This window comes from Thalassophryne amazonica, chromosome 19, assembly GCF_902500255.1.
Source record: "Thalassophryne amazonica chromosome 19, fThaAma1.1, whole genome shotgun sequence".
Taxonomy (NCBI): domain Eukaryota; kingdom Metazoa; phylum Chordata; class Actinopteri; order Batrachoidiformes; family Batrachoididae; genus Thalassophryne; species Thalassophryne amazonica.
Window position 1 is genome coordinate 51,526,260 of NC_047121.1, and position 12,169 is coordinate 51,538,428.

The 12,169-nt window shown below is 42.3% G+C and overlaps 1 protein-coding gene across 1 annotated transcript in view; it reads left to right on the forward strand.

Moving 5' to 3' along the window:
- LOC117532309 (serine/threonine-protein kinase PAK 4) overlaps window positions 1-12,169 on the forward strand; it is a 35,061-nt gene that overhangs the window by 15,522 nt on the left and 7,370 nt on the right. Inside the window, exons 3-5 of the mRNA XM_034195630.1 lie at window positions 1,830-2,489; window positions 8,912-9,445; window positions 10,426-10,559. Coding sequence (XP_034051521.1) covers window positions 1,830-2,489; window positions 8,912-9,445; window positions 10,426-10,559 — 1,328 coding nt within the window. The remainder of the gene's footprint in view (window positions 1-1,829; window positions 2,490-8,911; window positions 9,446-10,425; window positions 10,560-12,169) is intronic.

The window sequence follows — 12,169 nt, forward strand, 5'->3', positions numbered from 1 at the left end:
CAGCATCACTGAGGTGCACAGAACACAGTGTCTGTTCCACATTATGGTGGCATTTTGATGGAACAGCAAGAAAATGAGGTGACGCCCACAAATGTTGGACTCCAGAGGAGACCAAGAGCTCCTAAGAAATGTGCTTCTTCAGGTTTTGAATTTTGACAAAGTCAGGGTGTTTCTGTCCTTCAAAGTGGGAGATTTCCCCGACGCCGTCATCACCTGCCGAGTCGCCCGGCGGGCGAGGCACCATCTGGCCTCGACCTCCCGCTGGAATGACACCAACCCAGAGTAACACGAGATTCTGTCGACCGACTGAAGTGAACACGACTCCGCTCGGCCTCATTACGAGCTGAAGACACACAGCTTTAGTTTTATGTCTTTGGCCTGGACTTTGACAGACCCGTGAAACACGGCGACGAGAACTCAGACACAACAAATGGTGGATGAAGTTCGACCTGAGCCGTGCCACACTGGGCTGAGAGTTGGTGTTATACAAATGCTGTCATCAGTGCAGGGGCCCAAAGCCCGTTTTGACCTCAATAATACCATTTAAGGACCAAGACAACACTTACAATCCAACCGCCGTACACGACGACCGCCATAACAACAAAAAATAAATAAATCAATCAATCAATGATTAATCAATGGAATAGTTTTGTCTGTATGGTTTTATTGGTGCCCTGGTGATTTTAGTGGGACCTTTATTAGGTCTGTACCCGTTGGGGGGTTGCTCACGGTCACGATGCTGACATTGTTTAGGTATTTATTGTACTTATTATTAATTATCAATAGGACCGTCGATACCTCAATACTCAGTTTGGTTCTTTCACATTGGAATGACAAAGAATCTTCGAGGTCCTTGAACCTTGACTGTTTGGTCTCCAAAATAAAGGTCAAATGAGGTCAACATCCATTGGATTCTATGACATGTGGCATATGTTACTGTGTAATGTGATAACTAAGCATGACAGATGCTCTCACGCCATGTCAGATCGGGCGTTTATGTCCGCGGGTCAGCGTGAACTCTGACCCATGTACATACACACAGGTACTGTGCAGAAGCCATGCCCATGTATCCGACTGGCTCGTCTGTTTTATGGCCGTTTCATTGTATTGTCCATAATTTGTATCATGGAAAAACTATAATAGCACAATTTCAAGGAGCCTCCGTTTCATCCCATTTCATCCCAAATAACAGATCAGGGTGAGTTTTGAAGCATCATAGTAACTTCTTGATCCTTCTGTTGCCATTCTTGAACAAACGTGCTACACGCACTAGTTATGGTGTCATTGGCACCAGTTTTGAATTGGAGTGAAATTTTCAAGCTGTTCAAAAATTTAATCCGGAATCGACAAATCAGCGTCATGACGCCGTGACTTCCGGGTGTCTGAACAGCTTCAGTCATAAACAGGGTGGTCCTTGTGATTACAGCTTGACACTTGATTCTGTTCCATTGGGGTAAACGTTTGAAACAAAAGCAGCGTTTGTCGCGGTTCTGGCTGAAAACGCATCACATTGATCACATTTTTGCACTTTTCCTGGATCACGGGGGGTCGTGACAGAACAGTGTCCTGTGGAACGGCAGCGCTGCTGTGGGGAGTGACAGCCGCGGCACCTCGCCGTCACATGCGCAACACAACACTTCGCACCCGTTTCCAGCGTTGTCTTTATTTTTCATTGTTTTGTGGCTTTGCACCATCTGACAGTTCACGTCTAAATGCGCTGAGCTAAACGTCCTTTATGCACTGCGTGGTCTCTGAGCAGTGATGACATCATCCTGAACGCTCCTTTCTGTGTGATGGCTGATAACAAGCATCCTCCTCCTCTCTTTCAGACAATTGTGCGCGGGAGTATGGTCGGTCACGGTGACTACATTGCAGCCATGATCCACGACATGAGCCGTCTGTCCGTGACCAGCTCCAACTCTCTGAGGAAAACCAGCCCCTCGGAGAGGAAGAGGGCCAAGTCTTTGGGCCGGCTTGGCCAGGTGAATGAGGGCGACCCTTATCAATACGAAAACTTGACCCAGGATGACGACGATGAGGAGGACGTGGCTCAGGAACAGTGGAACGACAAGGTCAGGAACGTACATAGTGAGACCAACACTCCCTACTTAGGCATGAAGAAGAGCATCACCCTGCAGCCCAACGGGATCCTGCCGAAGGCCAAGTCCACCTACGAAGTGAGCGTCACCTTCCCTGAGCGACCTTCACAGCTGCTCCGCACCCAGAACATTCAGGCCCCAAGCCGTGGAGCTTCCATGAGCAGTGAGGTGGGTAGTCCTCAGGAGAGAGTCATATGGAAGAGAGACTTCCAGCTGCCCAGGGGGTCCCCGCCCAACCACAGACCCATAGCATGTTTTTATAGTCCAGCAGTGACTCCACAGCGTCCTGGGGATCAGGGTTCAGTCCTCACGGAGCTGCGGCCCACCATGCCTGTGTACATGCACTCCCAGAACAGCCCTGGAAGGCCGTTCTCCTCCTACGACCTCAAAGTAAGCAGCACCTTCACACCAGTCCACAGTTAGTCCACAATTAGTCCACAATTAGTCCACAGTTAGTCCACAATTAGTCCACAGTTAGTCCACAGTTAGTCCACAATTAGTCCACAGTTAGTCTACAGTTAGTCCACAGTCATTTTCACAGAATGTTGGTTTTCTGTGCTGTGCACAATCTGTCATTGCTTTTTGACACTTGGTTTCTGACTGATAACTGGAAGACAAACTGGCATGAAATCCAGAACATAAGATGAGCAATCAGAGATTTCTGACATCCGCCGATCATCATCACCTCCATAATTCAGTGGAGTCTTCCGTGGCCTAATATCTATCTGTGGTGCAAATTGTCAAAATCTGTGCAGTAGTTTTGACATAATCATTCTGTCAGACAGACAAATAAATAGATGTCGATGATTTTATTACGCCCTTGGTGGATGTAAAAATGAGAGCAACTGAAGCACTTTTGATTGAGATATAATGCAAAATCTGCACCAAATGGGCTTTTCATTATTAAATGTAAATGTCCACAAAATGTGTAATCTGGATCAGATCCAGATCAAACTTTGTCAGTTGATAAAGGATACCATCCTACATCACGCTGTCAAATATGAAAGATGGGACATACCTATTAATCATTTTTAATATTTTAATAATATTTTATTATATTAATATTTTAATTTTTTATATTCTTTTGAAGCTTAAGGATGAGGACTTTTCCAAGATATTTCCTGACTTTGACCTTGAAATTGAATCAATTCTTTCCTATCAGGATATGAATCATCTGTAAATATTTCATAGCAATATATGAAAAATTATTGGTTACAGGCTGTTCACAAACAGACAGACAGACGTGAAAACGTTACCTCCTCCAGCTTTGTTGGCAGAGGTAAAAAACCAACTGCATCAATTTTACAACAGGGAGTTGCTTTAAAAAAGGGAAAAAGCATACGTGCTGAGCCGTGGCACACTGGGTAAACGTTGATAAAATCACCACTGACAAGTTTTTTTGCAGACAGCTTTTACAAAGAGCACTGATTTTGACCTTTGACTCCAAAGTCAATGTACTTCTTGGGGTCAGCATGCCTAACCCACATTAACCCACATACCGTCAGGCTGGGAGGTAGCGAGGCACTGACCGAGGCTGGACGCAACATGCAGACTCACAGGCGCACGTATGAGTAAAAGACTGGATCTTTAATGCAGACACAGGTACGGTACACAGCCAAACGGTCCACGGTGTGACGGTACAGATCAGGGCGAGGCCATACGTCAAGGCCCAAAACAAGCAGGGTTCAAGAGGACAATCGGAGCAGAGGCAAAAACAGGTTCCAAAAAACAGAGCAGGGGTCAAAAACACGGCTCGGCAAACAACAGAACTGTGACGTGAGCCGGTAAGTGACAAAGTCGACAAACGAGCAGCGAGGAAGTGAACAGAAGCAGATTAAATAAGAACAGGTGGTAACTGGATAATGACATGCACGGATCTGGAAGGGGGTGTGGTCAGGTGAATCCAAGAGGGGAAAGAGACGCAAGAAAAGGCAACGACGAGTGGGCAAGGAAATGACAGACAAAATGCGTGCCCAACAGAGATGAGGAAGTGCAGGTCAAGAGAGTGATCAGAGGGAGGAAACACCAACTGGCAATACAAACTAGAACAGAACTGAAAAGCAAACCAGAAGATACTAAACACAGAAGATAAACTACATAAAAACTGATCAGGAGAATAACAGGAAATTAAACACTAAGACAAAACTAAACTGGAACAGACTGAGAAAAAAAAACTATCAGTATTACAGAGACTAAGTGATAACAAAACCTGACATTAAAGCACGACAGATAACAGAAATGAGAACAGCAAAGATAAGCAGATGATAACTAAATGATAAACAATGAAAACACACACTGACTGAACCAAACAAGAACGGAACTGAACCATATGGCTGAAGTATGAAAAGAAACAAAGTGACAAAGCAAAACAGATCAATGAATAAACACATGACAATAAAAATAAGACAACTAAGGCATCAAAGCTGAGGCAAAAGGAAGGGGAAGAACTCAAACCCATAACCCAGATCAGGGCTAAAGCCTGACAACATACCACATTTGATGACAATCAAGCAATTAAAAAAGTTCCTGTGCTGACAAGATTTTTACAAAGTACACTCCAGTGATCTTGACCTTTTGACCACAGTATCAATTCATTTCTTGGGGTCACCATGCCTTACACACATATCAAGTTTGGGGATAATCGGGCCAGTACAACTGAAGTAATCTCACTCACAAGAGAAATGTTGCATTACTGACCGACTAAATGATTCCCACTGTCGCAGACTGAACGACCCCCCCCCCTAAAAATCAGTCCGCCCTGCATCCACTGTGCATGGGACATTTGTGACCACAGCGGCTCATCTGAGTCTGACTCTCTGAGTCTGAGTCTCTTCACCCAAAGGGATCAAATGGATTAATGTGATTATTAACCATCAGATCTCAATCTCAATTTATTTATAAAGCACTTTAAAATGAATACCAACAACCAAAGCGCTGTACACAACAAGAACAGGCAAGTTAAAATAATAAAATAAATAAACCACAGTTAAAAGCAGAAACGCTAAAAAAACGCAACAAAACAAAAAAAAAATGTGTCAAACTGCATTAAAAGCCAAAGAGAAGAAATGTGTTTTAAGAGAAGATTTAAAAGCAGAGAGAGAATCAGCCTGCCTAATGTGCAAAGGAAGATCATTCCACAGTCTTGGGGCAACGACTGAAAAAGCTCGGTCACCTCTACGCTTCCTCTTTGACCTTGGGATAACCAACAGTGACAAATCAGCTGTATTGTGTATTATATAGTACGCTGGGATGCGTATTGGGATGCAACCATCTAGTTTTTTGTGTATTATATAGTACGCTGGGATGTGTATTGGGATGTGACCATCTGTTGTTTTTGTGTATTATATAGTACACTGGGATGTGTATTGGGATGTGACCATCTGTTGTTTTTGTGTATTATATAGTACGCTGGGATGTGTATTGGGATGTGACCATCTGTTGTTTTTGTGTATTATATAGTACACTGGGATGTGTATTGGGATGTGACCATCTGTTGTTTTTGTGTATTATATAGTACGCTGGGATGTGTATTGGGATGTGACCATCTGTTGTTTTTGTGTATTATATAGTACACTGGGATGCGTATTGGGATGTGACCATCTGTTGTTTTTGTGTATTATATAGTACACTGGGATGTGTATTGGGATGCAGCCATCTGGTTTTTTGTGTATTATATAGTACACTGGGATGTGTATTGGGATGTGACCATCTGTTGTTTTTGTGTATTATATAGTACGCTGGGATGTGTATTGGGATGTGACCATCTGTTGTTTTTGTGTATTATATAGTACACTGGGATGCGTATTGGGATGTGACCATCTGTTGTTTTTGTGTATTATATAGTACGCTGGGATGTGTATTGGGATGCAGCCATCTGGTTTTTTGTGTATTATATAGTACGCTGGGATGCGTATTGGGATGTGACCATCTGTTGTTTTTGTGTATTATATAGTACGCTGGGCTGCGTATTGGGATGCGACCATCTGTTGTTTTTGTGTATTATATAGTACGCTGGGATGCGTATTGGGATGCAACCATCTGGTTTTTTGTGTATTATATAGTATGCTGGGCTGCGTATTGAGATGCGACCATCAGTTTTTTTTTGTGTATTATATAGTACGCTGGGATGCGTATTGGGATGCAACCATCTGGTTTTTTGTGTATTATATAGTACGCTGGGATGCGTATTGGGATGCAACCATCTGTTGTTTTTGTGTATTATATAGTACGCTGGGCTGCGTATTGAGATGCGACCATCAGTTTTTTTTTGTGTATTATATAGTACGCTGGGATGCGTATTGGGATGCAACCATCTGGTTTTTTGTGTATTATATAGTACGCTGGGATGCGTATTGGGATGCAACCATCTGGTTTTTTGTGTATTATATAGTATGCTGGGCTGCGTATTGAGATGCGACCATCAGTTTTTTTTTGTGTATTATATAGTACGCTGGGATGCGTATTGGGATGCAACCATCTGGTTTTTTGTGTATTATATAGTACGCTGGGATGCGTATTGGGATGCAACCATCTGTTGTTTTTGTGTATTATATAGTACGCTGGGCTGCGTATTGAGATGTGACCATCTGTTGTTTTTGTGTATTATATAGTATGCTGGGCTGCGTATTGAGATGCGACCATCAGTTTTTTTTTGTGTATTATATAGTACGCTGGGATGCGTATTGGGATGCAACCATCTGGTTTTTTGTGTATTATATAGTACGCTGGGATGCGTATTGGGATGCAACCATCTGTTGTTTTTGTGTATTATATAGTACGCTGGGCTGCGTATTGAGATGCGACCATCTGTTGTTTTTGTGTATTATATAGTACGCTGGGCTGCGTATTGAGATGCGACCATCTGTTGTTTTTGTGTATTATATAGTACGCTGGGATGCGTATTGAGATGTGACCATCTGTTGTTTTTGTGTATTATGCTGGGCTGCGTATTGAGATGCGACCATCTGTTGTTTTTGTGTATTATATAGTACGCTGGGCTGCGTATTAAGATGTGACCATCTGTTGTTTTTGTGTATTATATAGTATGCTGGGCTGCGTATTGAGATGTGACCATCTGTTGTTTTTGTGTATTATATAGTACGCTGGGCTGCGTATTGAGATGTGACCATCTGTTGTTTTTGTGTATTATATAGTATGCTGGGCTGCGTATTGAGATGTGACCATCTGTTGTTTTTGTGTATTATATAGTACGCTGGGCTGCGTATTGAGATGCGACCATCTGTTGTTTTTGTGTATTATATAGTACGCTGGGCTGCGTATTGAGATGTGACCATCTGTTGTTTTTGTGTATTATATAGTATGCTGGGCTGCGTATTGAGATGCGACCATCAGTTTTTTTTTGTGTATTATATAGTACGCTGGGATGCGTATTGGGATGCAACCATCTGTTGTTTTTGTGTATTAGATAGTACGCTGGGCTGCGTATTGAGATGTGACCATCTGTTGTTTTTGTGTATTATATAGTATGCTGGGCTGCGTATTGAGATGCGACCATCAGTTTTTTTTTTGTGTATTATATAGTACGCTGGGATGCGTATTGGGATGCAACCATCTGGTTTTTTGTGTATTATATAGTACGCTGGGATGCGTATTGGGATGCAACCATCTGTTGTTTTTGTGTATTATATAGTACGCTGGGCTGCGTATTGAGATGTGACCATCTGTTGTTTTTGTGTATTATATAGTATGCTGGGCTGCGTATTGAGATGCGACCATCAGTTTTTTTTTTGTGTATTATATAGTACGCTGGGATGCGTATTGGGATGCAACCATCTGGTTTTTTGTGTATTATATAGTACGCTGGGATGCGTATTGGGATGCAACCATCTGTTGTTTTTGTGTATTATATAGTACGCTGGGCTGCGTATTGAGATGCGACCATCTGTTGTTTTTGTGTATTATATAGTACGCTGGGCTGCGTATTGAGATGCGACCATCTGTTGTTTTTGTGTATTATATAGTACGCTGGGCTGCGTATTGAGATGCGACCATCTGTTGTTTTTGTGTATTATATAGTACGCTGGGATGCGTATTGAGATGTGACCATCTGTTGTTTTTGTGTATTATATAGTATGCTGGGATGCGTATTGAGATGTGACCATCTGTTGTTTTTGTGTATTATATAGTACGCTGGGATGCGTATTGAGATGTGACCATCTGTTGTTTTTGTGTATTATATAGTACGCTGGGCTGCGTATTGAGATGCGACCATCTGTTGTTTTTGTGTATTATATAGTACGCTGGGATGCGTATTGAGATGTGACCATCTGTTGTTTTTGTGTATTATATAGTATGCTGGGATGCGTATTGAGATGTGACCATCTGTTTTTTTGTGTATTATATAGTACGCTGGGATGCGTATTGAGATGTGACCATCTGTTGTTTTTGTGTATTATGCTGGGCTGCGTATTGAGATGCGACCATCTGTTGTTTTTGTGTATTATATAGTACGCTGGGATGCGTATTGAGATGTGACCATCTGTTGTTTTTGTGTATTATATAGTACGCTGGGATGCGTATTGAGATGTGACCATCTGTTGTTTTTGTGTATTATGCTGGGCTGCGTATTGAGATGCGACCATCTGTTGTTTTTGTGTATTATATAGTACGCTGGGCTGCGTATTGAGATGTGACCATCTGTTGTTTTTGTGTATTATATAGTATGCTGGGATGCGTATTGGGATGCGATCATCTGGTTTAGCGATACAAATTAAAGAATAAGAGACGCCATTCCTCCGTCTGTGTATTGATACGTCAGTCCAATCCTCCACCGTTTGTCCTTTACCTTCCAGGCAGAACCAGCTATGAGGTACCACTCTGGGTTCCTGCACACAGGAACCAGCAGTCCTCTGGGGAGTGGCTTCAGACCGCAGCGGGCTGTACGCTCCTCAGCTAGCTACACGCTGGGCCTCTCTCCAAATATGGGACTAAGGCCCAGCGGCCCAGAACCCTTCTTGAGACACTCTGGATGCCCCAATCCTCCCTACCCCAGGCAGGACAGCCCGTCTCAGCCCCGACCCTCGCCTACAGGCTCACTGGCCACAAGTCCTCCGGGCACCTGGTCACCTGCATTCAGACCTCCTCTACACTCCTCACCAAGACCGCCCCCGGACCCTCCAAAGGTCACACATGAACAGTTCAAAGCCGCCTTGCAAATGGTGGTGGACAAGGGTGATCCTCGGTCTTACCTAGAGAACTTCCTGAAGATCGGCGAGGGTTCGACGGGGGTGGTGTGCATCGCCACGGAGAAGCACAGCGGCAGGCAGGTGGCGGTGAAGATGATGGACCTGCGGCGGCAGCAGAGGAGAGAGTTACTCTTTAACGAGGTGAGAAAAAAAACACAAACAAACCCAGATTACTTTATGATTGATCGATCATCAGATGATGAGTCTTTGTGGTAGAAATCACAGCAGAATAATATAATAATGGAATAATGATAATTGTTTAATTTCTTCAGTGAAATAGAGTAAAGAAAGAAAAAAAAGAACTCATATCTGAGTTTTGTTGGGTAGAAATGTTTGGACGTCATGTCAGTCATGACTTTCTCTTGACACACAAACTAATATTTTGAGTGCAATGAGTGCATATTAAAAACGGTGTAAAATAAACAGTTAAAATGTTCAATTAAGTTGATCGGCACTATAGCTAATTTACACTGGAAGGTGATTTTAAATAGATTAACACTTGGCGCAGTGTTAATTTAACACTGTACAGATTAAAAAATCTGGGGCGCCTGAAACTTTTGCACGGTGCTGTAGGAGACCGTAGTCTCATTTGAACCCTCTGTGATATTGCGGGATTTGACCACTTATGGGGACCTCCATTTAATATATACACATGGATAAACGGTGGACGGTTTTGTTTTCCGCCGCAATCACCGGAGCAGTCGTGAAAAGGGTTTTTTGTGGTTTCCAGTGGAGAAGAAAAGGCAAGGAGGTGGGAAGACGTCATGTCGGTAAGTGTTAGCCAACACAGCTAACCAGAGTAGCTCCGTTCTCTCGCCTGCAAAACTGCCTCGACACGTTTGAGCTCCAGGTCAGAAACAAACCACAACACATGTTCACTGTCCACCACATCACTTTTTCTTTGCATTTTCACTTTGTTTATGTGTAATTTGCCCAAAACCCCATTGAAAATGCCATGGTTTGTCCCTGGAAGTAGAGGAATTACGTCATATGATATGCGTCATATTTTACCCCTTTAGTGCCCGGCCCAAACGAGACTGCGCTGCCCTATTTTGCGTGCGTTTCTGAGGACTGGCAGAGGTCTGCGCTCTGATCAGCGCTCTCCCCTGATGTTTCTGCAGGTCGTCATCATGAGGGACTACCAGCACAGGAACGTGGTGGAGATGTTTAAATCCGCACTGGTGGAGGAAGAGCTGTGGGTCATTATGGAGTACCTGCAGGGCGGCGCTCTAACCAACATTGTGTCTGAAACCAGGTACCACAAAGAAAACATCTCCTCCATTCCTCTACAGAAAAAAATTATTTTGTGCATCGTTTCAATGATCATCACTAATAAGCAAACGGACCACCAGGGGGCGGTACAGCATTGACGAGTGAATCTGCTGCTTCTGTTTGGGAGCAAATGCAATAATTCAGTCATTTCACTGAGTTTGTACTTTTTTATGCTGCTGGCAGAATTTTCAGGTCTGTATCAGAAAAAGTTCAAATATATTAACCTGAAAGTAGGATTTGAATTTTGTCAAAAACAGATCATTCATTTGTTCATTAACATCCAAAATACTTCCAAGAGTCATTTACTTTTAAGATTTTATGTTTAAAATTATATAAATAATAATAAAAACTAGCATGTTGTCTGTGGGGATCCACGGGCTCTAGATTAGGTCGTTTTTAGAAAATAGGTCGCTGACATTTTTCAAAGTTGGTAACAAATTAAGCAAAGTTTCTATCATGAGCTGAATGGTGTGTGAGTCCAGAACGTTTTTAGAACCTTAGACCTCAACAATCAAGTTTTAGAAGAACTCAACCCTTTTATTTCCCGTTAATGAAGTAATTTTTGAATGTTAATTTACTGTTTTAATTTACTGTTATAATACTGTTTTAAGTTTAAACTGTAAATAACATGTCATCATTGCTGCTACTGACTGGCGGTCACCAGTGAAGTTTCATTATTTATTACAATGACAATAAAGTCTCTCTTATCTTAATGTATTTATAAATTGATTAGGTTCTTGTTATCACATATGCACTATTATTTTATTTTTACTTCTATTTTGTCATTTTGTTGAACTTACTATGTAGCTTCTCTAAAAATATTAGTCCTATCAACGTTCAGTTTTGGCGCCGTTCATCCTTGACCCAAAATACATGAACATACCAAACGGCAAATGTTGGCTCTTCCCAGTTTGTGCGTGGTTTAAATTGCACGCACATCTGTTTGCCTTTCTGCACTCTGACGTATGCAGGTGCTTTAATCTGACAGAGATGGTGGCGGAAAATATAAAAAACACAACACATTTCACTCATGGTAACAATTCAGTTTTAATTTATATAGCGCCAAATCACAACAAAGTTGCCTCAAGGCGCTTCACACAAGTAAGGTCTAACCTTACCAACAGCAACATGATACTTAACTAAACTGACTAAACCAACTGAACTACAAAAACACAATAAATTAATAACACTAACAACACTGTTAAACTAATATGAACCACAATAACAACATTTAAAACCACAAAACCCTGAACTCCCATGGTGCATTGCAGCACAGCATCCATTGGTTTTTGATTCACTATAATTGCTAATTTTGCCAAAAAATTTATACTATCAACTTTCCATTTTTGCAGTGTTCATCCTTGACCCAAAATACATAAATATACCAAACAGAAAATGTCAGCTCTCTCTGGTTTCAACACACACACACACACACACACACACACACACACACACACACACACACACACACACACACACACACACACACACACACACACACACACACACACACACACACACACACACACACACGCCACTTGGCTATTATAATATAGATGAAGAGTCCAGAGGCCCCCCGGCTGTTTTTTGTCA